The sequence below is a fragment of the Nilaparvata lugens genome, chromosome 6 (genome assembly GCF_014356525.2).
Source record: "Nilaparvata lugens isolate BPH chromosome 6, ASM1435652v1, whole genome shotgun sequence".
NCBI lineage: Eukaryota > Metazoa > Arthropoda > Insecta > Hemiptera > Delphacidae > Nilaparvata > Nilaparvata lugens.
Window position 1 is genome coordinate 15676999 of NC_052509.1, and position 18104 is coordinate 15695102.

Genomic DNA, 18104 nt, shown 5'->3' on the forward strand with positions numbered 1-18104 from the left:
GATTAGCAATGGTATTGCTATCCTTGTCTATCATTCATAGCGGATAGCGCTATCTATTTCTCGCTTTGCTCTGTCGCCAGATCGTCTTTTAACAATGTTGAATTATTAATTAATTAACAAAATATTATATCTTAAATTATGTAAATTCATTATGAAATTATTAAAAAATATAATTATTTATTTTAAACGAGAATGAACAGTTAATATTACATCAATAAACCTGTATCTGCTACCGACTATAAAAGGCATTGACAAGACAGAGGTTCGTCAACATTATTCTCCTATCCTTCTCCACTGCCATTATAACGTGGACCTTACTATAGTAGTTCTTTTTACTTTCCTTGCCCTATTACCATAGGTAAGGGAAGTATTGATTTCCGAAAAAAATTAAGGTACCCCAATTTGTAAATTTCCATACGTTTCAAGGTCCTCAAAAAAGTGGTATTTTGGTATTGGTTTGTATGTGTGTGTGTGTTGGTGTGTGTGTGTGTGTGAGTGTATGTATGTCTGTGTACACGATATCTCATCTCCAAATTAACGGAATGACTTGAAATTTGGAACTTAAGGTCCTTACAATATAATGATCCGACACGAACAATTTCAATCAAATGCAATTCAAGATGGCGGCTAAAATGGCGAAAATGTTGTCAAAAACAGGGTTTTTCGCGATTTTCTCGAAAACGGCTCCAACGATTTTGATCAAATTTATATGTAAAATAGTCATTGATAAGCTCTATTAACTGCCACAAGTCCCATATCTGTAAAAATCAGGAGCTCTGCCCATCTATGCAAAGTTTGATATTAGATTCCCAATTATCAGGCTTCAGATACAATTAAAAAAAAAAAAGTAGAAAAGATTGAGCATGAAAATCTCTACAATTAACAGTAACAGTAACATTTTTACCTAAAATTGAAAATAAGTTCGAAATTCGAGAAAATGTGATTATTCAATTACAAACTGTTGGCAACTGTTGATTTTATTAAATCATTCACTATGAAGAGATAGCAGACCTCGTGTGTCTCCAGCGTTATTGTCCTGTCACCAGCTGGCTCAGATTTTTGAATAGTAGACTTGAGATGCGCGTGAACACTAGCGTCAGGTGATCAATTTTCATAACGGCAAGGAAAGTTGTGAGTTGTGTGAGTGCGCCACACCAGTTTGTTTGTGATGCCACATGTACATTTGTATGTAGGCCACATAGGCCTACTGTGCCGTTCTTACACTTTCACACGGCCAAAACAGTAATAATAGACAGTAGTCGACATTAATCGGCTAGAATTGAGAAAGAAATCTAAAAAAATGGAATCTGTAAAATTGATGGAATGAGACTCATGGCTACTTTACCATACTAGATGTGGGAGGATAACGGAAAGACACAGGTTAGAATTTTCTAAGAAAAAGATACACTATACACGGGAAGGAAATACTTCACAATGCTGCCTTTAGAATTACAGGTAATAAATAATATAAAAAAAATAAGTATAAATCTCAAAGAGTATTTAATAGCATTGTCTCTGTACTCGCTACAAGAGTACAGACTGTAGATATAAAACACTGAACTAACAGTAACGTTTTCTTCCATATCGACGGATGAGGTTCAAGATATAAATAAAAATTGAAATCCAAGTACCATTTTAAAATTATTTTTTCACGACATGTTTCGATTATATAATGCCATTATCAAGACTTGATTCGGCATTACAGCCTATAGCCGAAACATGTCGTGACTAAATCATTTCAAAAGGTTACATAGATTTCAATTTTCATTTATATTTAAAAGTAGCCCTTAAGAAAAAAGAAAAAAGAGGTTCAAGATTTATGCTCAAACTATTGAATGCAGTGACTCCAGCAATATTTGTTAAAAGTGAACTCGTTTAAAAATGTTGCTTGTCTTTCTTCCTCTCTCACTCTCTCCTTTTTCACTCTTCTTCACTTTTCTACCCTTTTACATAGAAAATCATAGTTGGCTGGGTATTTTCCCTTTTTTCATTCTATTCAGTACAACTAACCATGAAGCTTGTTTTTTGTATGTTTATTTAAAATTTGTATTTTAACTTTTATTGTGTTTGTATTGAATGGATACATTTTTAAAGAATTAAACTTGTAACCAACTTGAAAATAAATAATTTGTGTACTTTATTTAAATATAAACAATACTCTTGACTACTATACAGTATACAAATAAATTATTATATGATTTGATTTGACATTATTTTGCAAAAACAAACACTACCTTACCTCCGTAAAAAGTAGGTTGGAGGAGGTAGTGGATGAAATCACAAGCCGTGTTTGAGTCGTTTTTAACCCTTTCGACCTTTGACTCTACTCAACAACAAGTCGATACTTTTATAATGATTTATAATGATCCCTGGAAGTCGATTCAGAAATCGACTTGCATAAACGACCAAGTCGGCAATCATTCAGCTGACTTTTACTGTAATGTTCATATTACTTGGCTACGTTTTGTACTGATTTATTATACTAGTAGTTCTGTGAACAGTAGACCTCGCGCAGTTAATAACCGCAGCCTCCTCTTATACTGTCCATCAGAGTAAATCCTGTCTGTATGTCGTGTCGGCGAGATATCGGTGTGAAAACGGCTAATGGCTGTTGGAGTTGGTGTATCAAAAATACTAACATCAAAAGCTAATCTCCTTCAAGACATACTGGCATCAGGAAAGCCCAAGTTCAAAGCAGAGAAAGTTCGAGAGACAATACTATGTTATTTTAGTTATTAATTGCATGCAATCAATAGTTCATTTATTTATTCACAATGGAGACAACGGGTTTCCCCAAATATGTCTCCTTAACAAAAAAAAATGTACAGAAAATTAATACGAACTTATGCAATAATAAATAATACAAAACAACAAAAATACCACCTAATTCAAAAATGAAAAATACAAATACTTATGAAAAAAGTAAAAATAAAACAAATTGGGAATTCAAAATTTATAAAAATTAAAGTATATAATAACAAATAATGAACAAAAATTTTATCAATAGAATAAATAACATTTATAACTGAACGACGTCCCAAACCATAAGCACATCCACACTGATACACCAACTATTTATTTGATCAGATCATGCTCACACAAGATTTAATTATCATGTAACGCTTTCCAAAATTTAGCGCGAGAAAACCAGAAGACATCTAGGCGCCCAGACAAGCTTTTATAAGTTCTTTGCATCCTATTTGATAGTGCATAAAAATTGCATTCAATGAGGCATGCAATTTATAGTCTACACAGCTGTTGATTTTTTACCAAGTTATATTGAGATATTGAATTGCATGCGTCATGGCATGCAATTTATAATCAACTCGACAGCTGATATTTATGATGAATAATTCTATAGTCTGATTTTTACTCTAATATTGACGTATGAAGGAGGCTCCTTTATCCTTTTATATTATCCTTCAAATCCAAAATTTCCAAAAAACCTTGTATATACGTCGACGCGCAATTTAAAAAGGAACATACCTGTCAAATTTCATGAAAATCTATTACCGCGTTTCGTCATATAAACAATTAAATATTTCAACATTCAAACATTTAAACATTAAAAGAAATGCCAAACCGTCGACTTGAATCTTAGACCTCACTTCGCTCGGTCAATTATTTCTATAAATTGTATATTGTTATATTATTACAAGGACGTAAATATTGGTAGGAATCCTGGAAGCTTTATTGTTCCTTATAAATAAGGTTATTTATGATAATATCGATTTTCAAGTTTGAAACTCAATTTTTGGCGCCAACTGTGCTGTTGTGATTCAGCGCTATCTCGCGGGACGGCTTTCCACTACTTACAGTTTCCAAGTGCTCGTTCTCATTTATTTTGTCAATCTACTCAACTGTGATTGCATTGTTTTTGGAGTTTATAAAACCAGTAATTGATTAATGAAGTGGAAAACTATGTGAATCGACGATTTTAAGCTTTATACAAACGATGGAATGGCCATAATTCGATTATATCCAGCATTTTAGCTGTAATTAGAGTGTAAAGTTGAGGAATTTTGTAGTGCGAGCCAACTCTCGCTGCACGAAAGCAGAACGAGGCTGTAGTATATATAGAGAGAAGCGATGCATCTGCTTTCGAGGTTGTCCGTTGCTGTCTTCTATCAAATTCTTGCCATCTGGTGCTCGGTGGCAAGTCTTCTCACAGAGCATCACCCCCCCTCTAACAATGGCTTTTTCACCATTGACTGTAGAAAAGTACTATAGACTCACAGACGTGTGTGTCGTATGGTACTCAATACACACAATGGTTGAAGACTGAGAATCCTCTAGCCAAGGAAGGGCCCTCTAAATTGGGGGCCTTCTCACTTAAAAAGAATTTAAAGAAGGGTCTGCTCTATAAGTAGAGCGGCTGCTCTACTTAAGGAAGAAGGCTGCTCTATAAGTAGAGCATGAGGAAGGGATCATTGTGTGATGTGGAGGACAAACACTCAACTACATGTAATATCTCGCAACTCAAGTACCCAAAACACTCTATAGAATGACAGCAGGTTTGACAACCTTTTGTTCGACTTGAACTCCTTCATACTGTGGTTTTTGTTTAGAGTGGGTTTCGAACTCCCTCACGAAATTTTGCCCGGCGCCAATCAATTACTATGAATTGATAAAATGCACTGTACTATAATATATAACTTCACTCACTGTGTGGATACTTATATTTCACTCACTGCACTAATAATAGTATAGAAGAAAAAGATAAAGATAGATAGATCAGGGTCGTGTGTAAGGGAATGTATAAAGTGAAAGGCAAAACAAAGGTTAATTATGAATTTATTAATAAATTTTATTATTATTTTTTTTTTATTAATAAATTTATTAATAAACTTCAAATTGAAATGAATTTATAGAAATTGATTAAAAATTAGTAATGATTTAAAATATACAAGATGATTGAGTTTTTGAAAGTACTACAGTTCAAGTTTAATTTTATGCAATAAAATTTAACAAACAGTTCCTATTTATCAGGTTACTTGAAGAGTAAAATATAAAATCAAAATATTGAACACCTCTAGTTAAAAATACGGTAATAGTCAAAAATAAAAGAATTAATAAATTTTAAAGAATTATTGCGATTAGGGGAGCCTTGCTTTAATAAACTATTATTTGTGCTTGGAAGAAAATTTCAACTGTAAGCTTCAAGAAGTTAATTAAAACTGTATCAACAGATTTGTATTTAGAAAGACATAATAATTAAATTTGCTGTTTACTTTGATGCTATGTAATTTGATATACTTATTTGGGCTTTTTAGGGTGGGGTGGTTTGGATTTAAGATTAGGAAAATTGAAAATTCTAAATAGAAACTTTACCTGGTTCAGTCAATTCCCTATAGGATAATTGAAGTCTGAAACCAAAGAATCACTCCTACACTGAACACTGTCCAAAATCCAAGAGACTAAGAGCAATGAAACTCGCAAGACATGGTCTGCCTGCTTATATACTAGCACTACGATTTTCCACCCCTCATCACCCTTCGCCCTTTAGCTCCGCCTACACTCAAACTCTTCAGCCTAATATTCAGCTTACAATAATGTTTAAATTATAAATCATTTGTGCATCATACTATTTATTGAATAATTCAGAAATAGCCCAACCTACTTCATGACCTAATTTATATAGACATCTACTCATATCATGTTTATTCAGATAATTGATCATCAAATAATTGCTTCAATAATATTCATATGCTAACCACATGGTAACGTTGTAAACTACATAATATCTTATTTATCTCTTTCCTGTATAGGGCTACTTGTAATATAAATATAAAGAAAATAAATAAAAATCTCAATGAAAAAGGGTATTGAGATTTTTATTTATTTTCTTTATATTTATACATAATATCTATATTCTACTACTCTCCTAACTATATATCTTTATTGCTATACACCATCTACATCTACCTGCCATCAACTTATGCTATAGCTATATACAAGAGTTAACACAAAACACAGTGGGCCATGTGGTTTCTATTGTAAACGTGTCTGTGAATAGCGTTAAGAATGTTGTTAAGTTTCTAGGAAAGAATGATTTTGTTTCAAACTATTTTGAAAAGAATACCACTGTCGTCTGGCTAGGTAGGCTATTCAACTGTATTCTCAATAGTTTCAAGAAACGGTTCTTTTTACTATTCTAGCTCTTGAGCATCCATATTCTTACAATACATTATGTTAAGAGAACGTGTTACAACAAATAACGGAAATCTACAATTTTTCAATTTTAGGAGAGCATGTGGTCGCCATTTGTGGCTCAGACTCAATTTTTTTAAATAAAGAATTTCTTCATTCACTTTTATTATTAAAAAAGCATATTATTTGTATTCCCCTAGAATTTACTAGTTAGCCCGCATTTTCAAAGATGTAAAAAGTTGGAAAAAATGCTTGAATAAGTTTTTTCGATAATTGAAAATGACATAATTAGCCTTGGGGAAAAAGAGGAAAGAAGGTTACTAATTTATTCAATCAAAAAATGATGAGTTTCCCTGTTAAAACAAATCACAAACGGTATACTCAATACACATTTTAATACCTTACAACTATTATAGAAAAATGTAATTTGAAGTAGAGAAAATCTTTTACCTCGGCAATCGAAATACGCATCTTGATTTATACTATTATTATCGGAGGACCGAGCTTCTCTCCGTAGTACAAAATCATAGAAAATTTATACGAAAGAGGAGATAATGATATATTTATAGTTTATACAGAAAGGTTCTATCTAATCACAGTGGATTGAGATTGAGATTCCCAGTGGAATGCAAAAATCTCTTTCACAAAGGTCCGGTTGCACAAAATCCGGTTAAATTTTAATCCTGATTAATTTCACGTGAACCAAATCAGAGAAGACCATTTTGATAAGATGGCTTCTCTGATTGGTTTACCTGGATTTAATCAGGATTAAAATTTAACCGGATTTTGTGCAACCGGACCTTTGTGAAAGAGATTTTTCTTTTCCTAATAATGTTGTTCGTATGTTGCAGGGGATGTTTAATGTTTCTTTTTCTGGTATGTTGCAGAATTGTCCACATGGGCGACCAACTATGAGGCATTTAGTGAACTTGGACCTGTATAGATAATACCTGATCCGCATTTTATGGCCTCTTCATTTTGCTACAGATTGTAATCTTATTTGTAGAATATAATCGGCTCGGTCTCGACAGAATCGCAAGATCGGCTTGGGGTATTCTGTAAATATTTGGTTTTTGTGATCTTAGTCATCATAATGACCAAATGAAACCATGACTAAATGAAAACAAGTGAGTGTTTGGGAGACTCAATCTAACTAAAGATAACAGTGGTGCATATTTTACTTTAAAAATATAATATTATGTAATTAATCTCATTTCAACTGCCCACTCACACAACCCAATCAAATTTTCAAACAAAACAGGATTTGTTTGCATGTTGAAAGTCTGAAGGTTTTTTGGCAAATTATTCCAGAATTATGATCCCTTAGGCCCTTACCATACGGGCCCAATAAACGTTTTCGATTGTTGCAGAATGTACGGCTCCTTATGGGGCAGACTATATCGGTTGAATTCCCATTTTGCTCGATTATCGCGTATTTCGCGTTTATTCAGTCCTCATAGGATGTTTTTTATTGAGATTATCTTTTTTCGGATGCGAAATATCTTGGAACCTAGAAGGTAGAAAAGCTTACCCTCTTTTTTATTTAAATTAATTTATTGATTATTAGTCAGCATTCCATTATCCTGAGAAGTAATATTCTTTTTATATAAAAAATTATCCTCATCCTATCCTTCAACTTGGAAACGTTATGAACAATACTATTTTATTGGGGATTCATGATAGGGTAAACTGTGCTCCGCAAGGGTCTGTTTGAGTCTTAAAATAGATTAAATTTAGTTTCATAGTTCCATGCTAATATTTAAAGTATTATAAACTGTAATAATTCACAATAGAAAAACGACTTGATTGGGGTTTTATCTTTGGTAAACTTTGTATTTTGTATCACAAATTGAATAAATTTCTTTAATTTATTAAAATTATAATTAATTGATTAGTAACAGAAATGGAAATAAGCCTATAACCATCTTCGATAAATTAAGAATTTTTTTTATGCAAAATTTCAAGTTGATCAGTTCAGTAGTTCAGAAACGATGATGCGTCAAACATGTATTTAGTATCCCGCACATGTACAAGCTAATCCTCTTCTTTTCAATATTCAAGTTACATTAAGACGGGCTACACACTGGTGTCGCAAGACACGCATCTTAAGACACGTGTCGTATCTTATCAAATTTCATGAGACATACATGTCTTTTCCATGTCTCTGTCGCTTGTCGCATGTCTTGTGATTTCCGGTTGTTACAAAGCTGTATTACAGACTGAGCATGAGCAGTGACAAAGAGTGCTCAGTGCTGGCAGTAGACAGTGGCTAGAGCGCATGTGTGGAGTGATGTCTCGCGCGACATGTGTCGCATGGAACCGGCTAACCGGTTCCGTGCGACACATGTCCGATACACAGGCGATGCCTCGAACATCTGTCGCAAGCAGTGAGTAAGCTCTGATTTTACAACACAGGTTGGTTTCATATGCGACATGCCTCGGACATGAGATTTGTCGTAGACATCATCTTTACGACACCAGTGTGTAGCCCGCCTTAACATGCAGACTGTGGTTGAATCAGAAAGTTTTAATTTCATGCAAACTTCCAACACAGCTATTTGATCAGCTGATGGCTGAAGTTCCAACTGATTTTATACATATAGACATCTCAACTGCTGCTTTCCAATGAGTTTCTACTCTTCTGGGCAATAAATGAATACCATTGGTACTTATGGAAGTGTTCACGTTGATGCACTTCAAGGCTACGCCCCTCCTGCCTTGTCGCATTTAAGCCTGGTTTCCATTAGTAGAGTTGGTGGTAGAGTTCCCTGGGCAAGTACTAACTATCTTATGAACTCTCCAAATGAAAACGTTCATTGTAGAGTACTAGTTTTTAGTAGAGTAGAGTGGGATAGTAGGTACTCTACCACTTGCCTTCCCCCACCACCGCTTCTCACTCTATTCTACCACTAAAATGCTGATGAAAACAGTCTCGAGCTATAGTGAGGTCCACGTTATATTGGCAGTATATAAAGATAGAAGAATAGCGATGCCGATTCTCTGCATTAATTAATTATATTTCTACACTGTCAAAAACATAATTGGCATCGTTTTGGACCTAGAAAAGGATAGTACCACCGGCTTTGTCGAATGATAGACAAGGATAGCAAAACCAAAGTTGATCAAATACTGTCATTATAACGTGGACCTCACTATAGTAGAGTAGAGTCGTGCCGTAGGCTATCAAGGTTAAGAAGTATTGTTATTTATTAAACAGTGTTAATAAGTGTTCAAGTGTTAATTTATTATAAAGTATTGACATTTTAAGGTTAGCTCTGTTCACTAGGCAACACACTTTACCTACTATTCTCAATTGTAGTGGAAACAGTTACTCGACCACTATAGTCCGTACAAATTTACTTCAGACTTGGAGGAATATGCAGCGCAGAGAAGTGGAGGGAGATCAGCCAATTACAGTGATTCATAGTCATAGGTAGAAGCGCAGTTGCCAATTTGTCAGTCGTCTGACCGCTTCCAGACAGGAAACTTCGCATGTGTAGCATGAGCACATGAACAGTCACTGGAAGTTGGAGATCGCTGGCCGCTTCAAAACGGCAACATCGCGCCTCTGTATCTCTCCCGCTGTATGCTTTCCCTTCTGCGCATGTCCATCCCAAGTCTGAAGTAATTCTGTACAGAGTATAACTCTACTAGTGAAAACCAGGCTTTAGAGTTGTTGAGACGATTTTACCATTACCATCATAAAAATTTTCTTGAAGATGATAGGCTGTCGCCACACTCAGAACTGTCCTCCAATTTACTAAAACTAATGGCGAGATCACATTAGGAATTTTCAAACGAGTCGGCAGGACAGGCTAGGCTCTCCGATTGGCTGATTGGTTTGGCGTTCGGGAATCAGCTGATAATCAGCCAATCGGAGAGTTTCCTGCCCTGCGGACTCGTCCGAAAACGCCTAAAAAAGTACCTAATGTGATCTTGCCCCAATTAACAGCTGATAATATTTTCATTTCCTTTCATTCTTAGCGAATCAGAGGACAATTTTGAGTGTCGGCGGACAATCGATAATTGTGAAAACGGCCATGGTTTTGACTATAAAACAGTAAATCACTCAGATATGTAAACTTTGATGATTTATTATGTCCTTGAATAGCTTCTATTAACATCAGCAATGAATAAAACATCTTGACGACAGAACGAATCCAAAATATTCAGTCGATTTGAATATGTTCAAATAGACAAACTGGTTCAATCGAAATTGCTATTTTATTGATAAATAAAACAAAAACTATTCCATTCTCCTTTATCCTTTTTGAACGACCTATTTCATTTCGATTATCAGATTTCGATAGCCATCATTTTAAATATTTATGATTTATTGACAAATTGCACAAAAATATATTTAAGTTTCCTTGATCGTTGTTGAACGACCTATCTCAGATCATGATATCGTGATCATAATTCCAAATCAATTATTGTTTTTCAATTCGTGGTTCCACTATTCACTGACTCTGGCACTTATTGGGTTGCTGATGAGATAACTCGGGTTGCTGATGACCCATGCTGGTCCATGCTGGTCAAACGTCAGGAAGCTAACAGTTCATGTCTGCGAAGTCTGTACTCGGTCGGAGTTAGCATGCCTCTGCAAAAATACAACACAATTGGACAATTTATCAAAATCTGAAACAATACAACATCCATCCTGTATTGTACAAGTACTATTAAATTAACTTATATGGTTAGGTTTTATGTTATGAAAATATTTCACGACATACACGAATAATATGTGTTATGTGTATCTGTTCTGTATGGTTGTAGCCTTTAGATATTCATCTTATTTTAAAGAAGATTTGAAAAGCCTTCAGGTAATATAAATTAAATTCAAAAGAGACTTGTAATAATCGAATAATGGGTTCAATAGCTGAAATTTAGCTTATCTTTTTATGAAATGTTGAGCATAATAATCATTATTTTTCAGGTATTTGCATGGAGTAAAGAAACTATTTAATTAGTTGTCTCTGATATTACTCAATTCTAATTTAATATCTTATAAAATCTAATTTAATTAGTTAATTCTAAAAATGTAGGAAGAGGGTACTTATTCATATGAGAGAATAAGTCACAGCAAAACGTCTCTGAACACCTTTTTTACAGTGCCACAAAAGAGATGATTGTGCATCTCTAGAAAATTTAAATATTTCTAAAGCTATTCAATTCATTTTAAATTAGTATTCAGTAAAGAACAGAGGATTAGTACCGTTCTCATTATATAGTAGACACATTTTTCGTACTCGGGATAACAGAATATGGTAAATTAATATTGAAGAAATTTAATTAGAAAGGATATTGTGAATGACTTGAAGAACTACTGTATAAAAAATGTTGCTGGGTCGGTATTTTTTTCAAAGCTGACATCCCATAGAAATTAAGGCACATCAATGCTTGAGAATGAAAAGTAACCTAAATATTGGTTTTATGGTGGAATTAAAATTCATTATTCATAACTTATGTATTACTCAATTGAATTACCTTAGAACCGTTTCAAAAGACACAGTTATGCCCTTATCTACCATTCTGCGGAAAAGATCCCAGCACTCCTGTTCTTTTGGTGTTTTAAACTCGGGAATATCATTCTCAGCATTTTCCTCCTCGTCCTCCTCTTCTTCTTCAGTTTTCTCACTTCTTTTCTCCATTTTAATGGGTTCTTTCACTTGCAGGTGAATTCTGCTGTCTTTGGTTGTGTTTTTCGCTGGTGAAAGAACTATTTCAATTTGCGGTGTAAAGTTGCTTGTTGTTGATGATGGCTTTTCTCCATCGTCTTCATTCGACCTTGAAAAACAATAACCTTTTTGAGAATTTTAAAGTAGGCCTATGCTATTTTATAGTATTGACAAGCTTCCTACAACCAGGAACCTATGCCAGGAACTATACCAGCTTGTGATAGTTCAATAATAGCATAACAGGCTGAGGTTATACTCAGACCTAACGAACATAGAGCAAGGAGGATCAATTCTGAAGCACAAAACAGCATAGAAACAGCCCAACATAATATTATGAGAAGCATGATAAATTGTGTATCCAAACGGGTATGAATCTAATTTCGGGTTCCCTGGATTTAGAGCTTTACCTGGCTCTTAATAATCCAGATTTTAATCATCTTTGTTCAGAACAAGCATTAGTTCGTCTTGTCGAACGCTCTAACCCCAGCCAAATTTATTTATTCATTTTTATTAGCCTAAAATCACTTGCGAAAAGAATTTTTAATAGACAATATAGTATTCATTACACAAGTAGGGAAAGGATTGAAGATTATATTAATGATATTATATGTGTTTCAGTTATAACATTTTGATATAGGCCTACTAATGAAAAATTAGAAATTGATGAGTAGGCCTCCAGGCAGGAGAGCATGACCTATATATTTTATTGGAGTATATAGGAAGTCCTGCCCATGGTGAGGTCCACCTTATAATGGCAGTGGATAAATATATAGGAGAACAGCGTTGCCGATTCTCTGTCTTCTCACGGCCTTCTATACAGAGGATAGCTGATGTATACCAGTATATCTGATGTGATATTAACTGTTCATTCTTGTTTAAGATAATCAATTTTATTATTCTAATCATAAAGAAAATAAATCTCTATAATTATTGATATTGAGCTATAAAGATAATACATTTTTATAAATGAGATAAAATATTTTGTCAGTCAATTATTATATTTCTATATTGTTAAAAAACGATCTGTCAACGTTTATAAAAGGATATCGAAACTGCTTTGTTGAGGAAATAGTCAATTAGGCCTATAGCAACCAAATAGCTTGTTAATCAAATACCTGGGTAGGTATAACGCGGTACTCACAATAAGATATTAGTTATAATAATAATAAACATCTTTATTTATTGACTAACTTACTGATAAGAACACTACTGTAGAATGAATTCTGAAATGTTTTTGATATTTTATCAAAAACTATTTTTAACTATATAGTTACAAATGTACTAATATTATTATTAGCGTATGGCTTTCGATGGCGGGGAGACCCAAGGGTATAGTTCCACCACTTCCACCTCGCCGTATTGTAATATTGTAGGTATGTTTACTACATTTACATTATTACAAAAGTGACAAAACAAAATTATTATTATCAAATAATGTTTTAAACTACCGCGCCTCAATAACATCGAGGTGTTATCAAGTTGTGTTTGATAGTCAACAAAGTCGATACTCAAAAAACCAAAATCGATAAAATTTGAACGTAAACTTGTCTCGTCGTCTGCTGTTGTCAACGTCAACTTGGAAAGGCCTAGTATTTGTATTTATTACATAACTTTTTTCTAATGTCTCATTCAAATACATCTTGAATTAAATATCTGGTAAAAAATCAGATTGAATTTGTGTTATTCAGGACTAAATATTCAGTAGTATGAATGGTAAAAGCTGTAGCACTCCTCTCGACTCACAATTATTGATTGCTGCTGTATTTGCCAGACCGCCTTTATGGGATAGAAACAACTTATTGCATAAAAATAATGAATTTGTTGAAAGCTTATGGAAAGAAGTGTCAACTGAACTGGAATCACCAAGTGAGTAAGATTTACCAAATGACATATTTTTTATATCTTTTGTAGGTTATGTAGGTAGGTATCGTATTTAGTCCTGGTTGCAAAACAGCCGGTTAAATTTTAGCCGTGATTAATTCCACAAGAACCAATCAGAGAAGCCGTCTTTTCAAAAACGCCTATTCTGATTGAAATTCTCGTGAAATTAATCACGGTTAAGATTTAACCGGCTGTTGTGCAACCGGGCCTGAATGTTTCACTGGCCAATAAAGTTCTTGGGATAGAATAATATTATAAGGCTAGGCGCACACCAGTTAGTCAAGTCAAGACAAGACATGATCAGTCACAATACTTTACATAGCTGCTTATGAAGACATGTCTAATTGCAATGACTGAATTGCAAATTCTATAATGTTAGATTTGAGACCAAACCATCAGCATTCTATGTATTTTACATTGGTCAAGTGGACTTTATTGTGAATGCAGAATTTTCTGAATTTATTTTTTTAAGAAAGAGTAGAAAAGTGGACAATAAATTTATCTGGCCATTGATTGAAGACAGATCAATAATTGTTAAATTGGACGATAATATTGTAAAAAAAGTAAAGATGACACCAGTGAGAAGAGGTGGATTCATTATTGAAAAGAACCAAATCATTAATTTTGGTAATAAACTTGAATGATCCACCTCTTCTTGCTGGTATCATCTTATGATACATTTAGCAATGTTGGATAATTTTTCAATTTCATGATATTGGCAATTTCAATTTTTACACTTATTAATTCAAGAGAAAATAAAAATGCTTTAAAATGTTTCTAGATTTTTTAATAACAAATTTACTCACACATAGAGTGTAAATTTGTGGCATCAGTAGCTTTAAATATACATTTTAGTAGGTTCTAGTTGTCTGTACAAAGTTAGCCGACAATGAGGGTAACTTTGAACATGCCTTCTTCTTATTATTTTTCAATAACCAGAAGGAGATGAATTGCTATCATTACAAATATTGCAAGTATACATGTGTGCCCCTGATTCAGTATAGTAAATGGATCACTAAAAATAACATTTAATTTGGTTTTGATGAGGAATGTTGATAAAGTGTTCAAAGTTACCCGCTTCTACGGTACTGACTAATCAGTGTGAGTTGCGTCATAAGAAACAATGTGAATTATTGTGATATATGTGTCTTGTCTTGGATTGACTAAGCGCACCCGTACATCAGTTAGTCAAGACAAGTCATGATCAGACACGTTTACTCACAATACTTAACATTTTTGCTTATGACGCAATTCACACTGATTAGTTATTGCAATATTAGACATGTCTTCATAAGCAACTATGTGAAGTATTGTGACTGAACGTGTCTGATCATGTCTTGTCTTGACTAACTGGTGTTCGCCTAGTCTAAAACGGATTTAACAAGCTGGCAGGCTCTGGCCCCATGGACCCCCGGTCTTTGGATCTTTCAGAGAAAGAATCAGCAGGTATTTGAGTAAAATTCAAAAGAGACTTTCAGGCTTGATTCAATTACCTGTTCTATTCGAATTATGTAGTGAAGGTTTCAACATTTTTTATTTTTATCAGAGTTAATAAATACCTATTCAGTTTGTCATAAATTACATCAAAACCCATATAATTTTATTGAATTTAATTTGAAATATTATTTTGTGAGTTGGAAATCTAGTCGCGGATTAAATTAGCCTATTAAAAATGTAATTGATAACGCGATTAGATCTCCAATGTGTAAATTAATTAGAACGTTTTTTATCACGTTTCTTGAAGGTAATATAATGACCCATGCTTATTTTTAGCTCCATGCTGTACAAACAAGAGTGAGTTGCCCTTTCGTATACGAGTCAAGGTCTGGATTGTATCACAAAACAGATTTTGACTTTTTCTTTCAAGGCCCATACCCTTCCAATCGTTTTTGTGAGCTACAGGTGCTTGTATTGAAGCATTGCTTCCCTGAAGGGATCTTGTCTGGAGAATTAAACATATAGGCTGTCTCAGCCTGGAGCTTAAAATCAAAATATTACCTTCAAGAAACGTGGTAAAACACACGCTCTAATTTACACAAAGGAGATCTAATCGCTTTACCAATTACATTTTCAACAGGCTAATTAAATCCGCGACTAGATTTCCAACTCACAAAATAATATTTCAAATTAAATTAGATAGGTTTTTATGTCATGTATGACAAGTTATTTCTGAAAAAGCTATAAAGCGCAGTTTTTGGGCGTATACCTGAGCTCTTCCAATACAACATTTTAACACCTCAGATTAAGCTGTTTACCGAATTTGAATACCGAATTTTGTTGATTCGTTTTTGAAAAAGATGAGAAAACGCCAAGAAACGCTAATTTTGGGCGTATCTTCGGCCTAATTAAGAAGCCATCTATAAAAAACAATGTCTCCACGCTAGCTGAACTCTTGTACCAAATTTGAATATTTTCTTTTAATTAGTTCTTGAAAAATGTAAAAAAACCCGCTAGGGAATGCTAGAAAAATGCAGTAAAACCACTTTTCTTGGGCGTTATTTCAAAACCCTTCTACAATATTTTTATATCTTAGCTGAGCTCGTGTATCAAATTTGAACATTTCTTTGTTAATTAGTTCTTGAAAAAGCTAAGAAAATTGCTGGAAAAACGCAGTTTTTCGGCGTATCTTTGGAATTTTTTTCGAAGGAGACTCTGACCTACAGTTTACTATAAGTGACCCAGACCCATGTATTTAATTTTTAAATACTTATTGGACAGTTTTAGTTCATGTACTATTTTGTACCAATCTTAGAAGGAATTGTTCAGGAAAGAAGATGCAGATTAGAAATGTTGATATTATCTTAGAGAAACTTTTGTAACTTATTTCAACTTTAATATTCAACAATACAATTTTCTTCACAATTATTATCATTGAATATTATTTTTCATTTGAGTTTGCAATAATCACAAACTATTAAGCACGTCTTTTCGATGAATATTTCCTTTCCATTCTCGTTTTTTGTTGCAGAGGAAGTTCTGAAATCACGATGGAAAGGTCTGAAAGACACATTTCGGAAAGAGAGCAAAAAACGTGGAACGAAGAAATCGAAATGGATCCACTTCAAAAAGTTGAGTTTCCTCGAGGACAGTGAATGCAACAAATCTATGAACGAAGTTGGAAAGTCATCGGACGAAGAAACCAGTGAAGAAGTGCAAGATCTTTCTGTGTGTGGAATGGAGAGAGAAGAAGAAGACAATGACAAAATTATTAAGAGTGTACCTGATAGACATGACTCAAAAGAGGGAGTGGATAGAAAAGACCTTTTAACAGAAGTAACTGCAATGGAAACCCAAACTAGTTTTGCTAGTGTGGGAATCCAGGACACAGCACTAAGTGATTCCGCTTTGAGTGCTTCTGAACAGGTAGAATCCGAACCACGTAGGTCGTTTATTTGGCCGAACAGTGACCAGTTTCAACGAATCGATGATGACTATCATTTTTTCATGAGCTTAGTGCCACATTTCAAGCAGTTGACACCTGACCAAAAGTTAGTACTTCGTATAAAGATGCAAGAAATCGTTTACAAAGAAATGTTTGGCAGTTTACCCGACTAGAGCAGTTTGCTTCCAAGATGAATTATAACTAAAAATTATAATTTGTGAATACTATTCAAATCTCCTCTATTTGGCGGTAGGGAAGAACTGAAGATTAATCTACCAGTCTCTAGCAATATACTGCTTAAATGTGTAATGAAACAATTCACTCATGATCCCGGAATGATGAAAAACAAAAGAGAATTTCACTGTGGTTTTGATCCCTGCTAGTCAAACAGAATTCTTCCAACTCTCTATCACAAATAAGATCAAGGCTAGAATGGAAATTGTCTATTAAATGAAAAAATATTTTAAATTATAACTTGTGAAAACTAATTCAAATCTTCTCCTCTGGGGAAGAACTGAGGATTAATGTACCTCTGTTTCTAGCAATAGACTGCTTATGACTCAGTCATGTAAATTGAACTAAATTTAAAGACTCCTATGTTTTATCATCTAAACTTGCTACTTTTTATATCTGGGAGTATTAGTTTTGAAAAACATTTTATCTGTTTGAACAAACTATTTTGTTTAGACTAACACTATATTAAACATTTTTTCTATAATTTAGACAAAATAGTCAAAACAACAACAATTTCAGATATTTATTTTAGCCTACCTTATTATTTTTTAAACTGTATAAATTATTACAATTCAGCAGTTTATCATGTGATATTGTTGCTCTTTTGCTGATGAATACTGAGGCTTTAATTGTATTCATCATTCCCAGTGATTTATTTTGTAATTAATTACCTGTGATATTAAAATAGTTGCTTTGAATTATGTAATTTTCTTGGTCCATTACTAACTTGATCTTCACTTGAGAATCACTTGAGATCTTCATTACATTGAGGTGCGTAC

At 33.7% G+C, this 18104-nt stretch overlaps 3 protein-coding genes across 4 annotated transcripts in view; 2 read left to right on the forward strand and 1 right to left on the reverse strand.

The window, feature by feature from the left end:
* Window positions 1-7363, forward strand: part of LOC111044592 (mismatch repair endonuclease PMS2) — a 36528-nt gene extending 29165 nt beyond the window's left edge. Inside the window, exon 14 of the mRNA XM_039430232.1 lies at window positions 7038-7363. Within this exon, the coding sequence (XP_039286166.1) occupies window positions 7038-7097 (60 nt within the window). The 3' untranslated portion in view covers window positions 7098-7363. The remainder of the gene's footprint in view (window positions 1-7037) is intronic.
* A 2851-nt stretch (window positions 7364-10214) lies between these two features.
* The window catches only part of LOC111044585, a 37279-nt gene continuing 29389 nt past the window's right edge, over window positions 10215-18104 (reverse strand). For both annotated transcript variants that reach the window (XM_039430233.1, XM_039430234.1), the window contains exons 6-7: window positions 11638-11937; window positions 10215-10750 (exon numbers count right to left, since the gene is read on the reverse strand). In XM_039430233.1, the coding sequence (XP_039286167.1) occupies window positions 10693-10750; window positions 11638-11937 (358 nt within the window). In that variant the 3' untranslated portion in view covers window positions 10215-10692. The remainder of the gene's footprint in view (window positions 10751-11637; window positions 11938-18104) is intronic.
* On the forward strand, window positions 13361-17561 carry LOC111044593. Its single transcript, XM_022329780.2, has 2 exons — window positions 13361-13694; window positions 16678-17561. The coding sequence occupies exons 1-2, from the start codon at window positions 13535-13537 to the stop codon at window positions 17262-17264; spliced, it is 747 nt and encodes a 248-aa protein (XP_022185472.1). The 5' UTR covers window positions 13361-13534; the 3' UTR covers window positions 17265-17561.

Excerpts from the sequence above, each read along its gene's own strand:
- LOC111044593 (XM_022329780.2), top strand. The coding sequence starts at position 13,535 with ATGAATGGTAAAAGCTGTAGCACTCCTCTCGACTCACAATTATTGATT. Across the intron at positions 13,695-16,677 it reads AACTGAACTGGAATCACCAA|AGGAAGTTCTGAAATCACGA; the intron begins GTGAGTAAGATT and ends TTTTTGTTGCAG.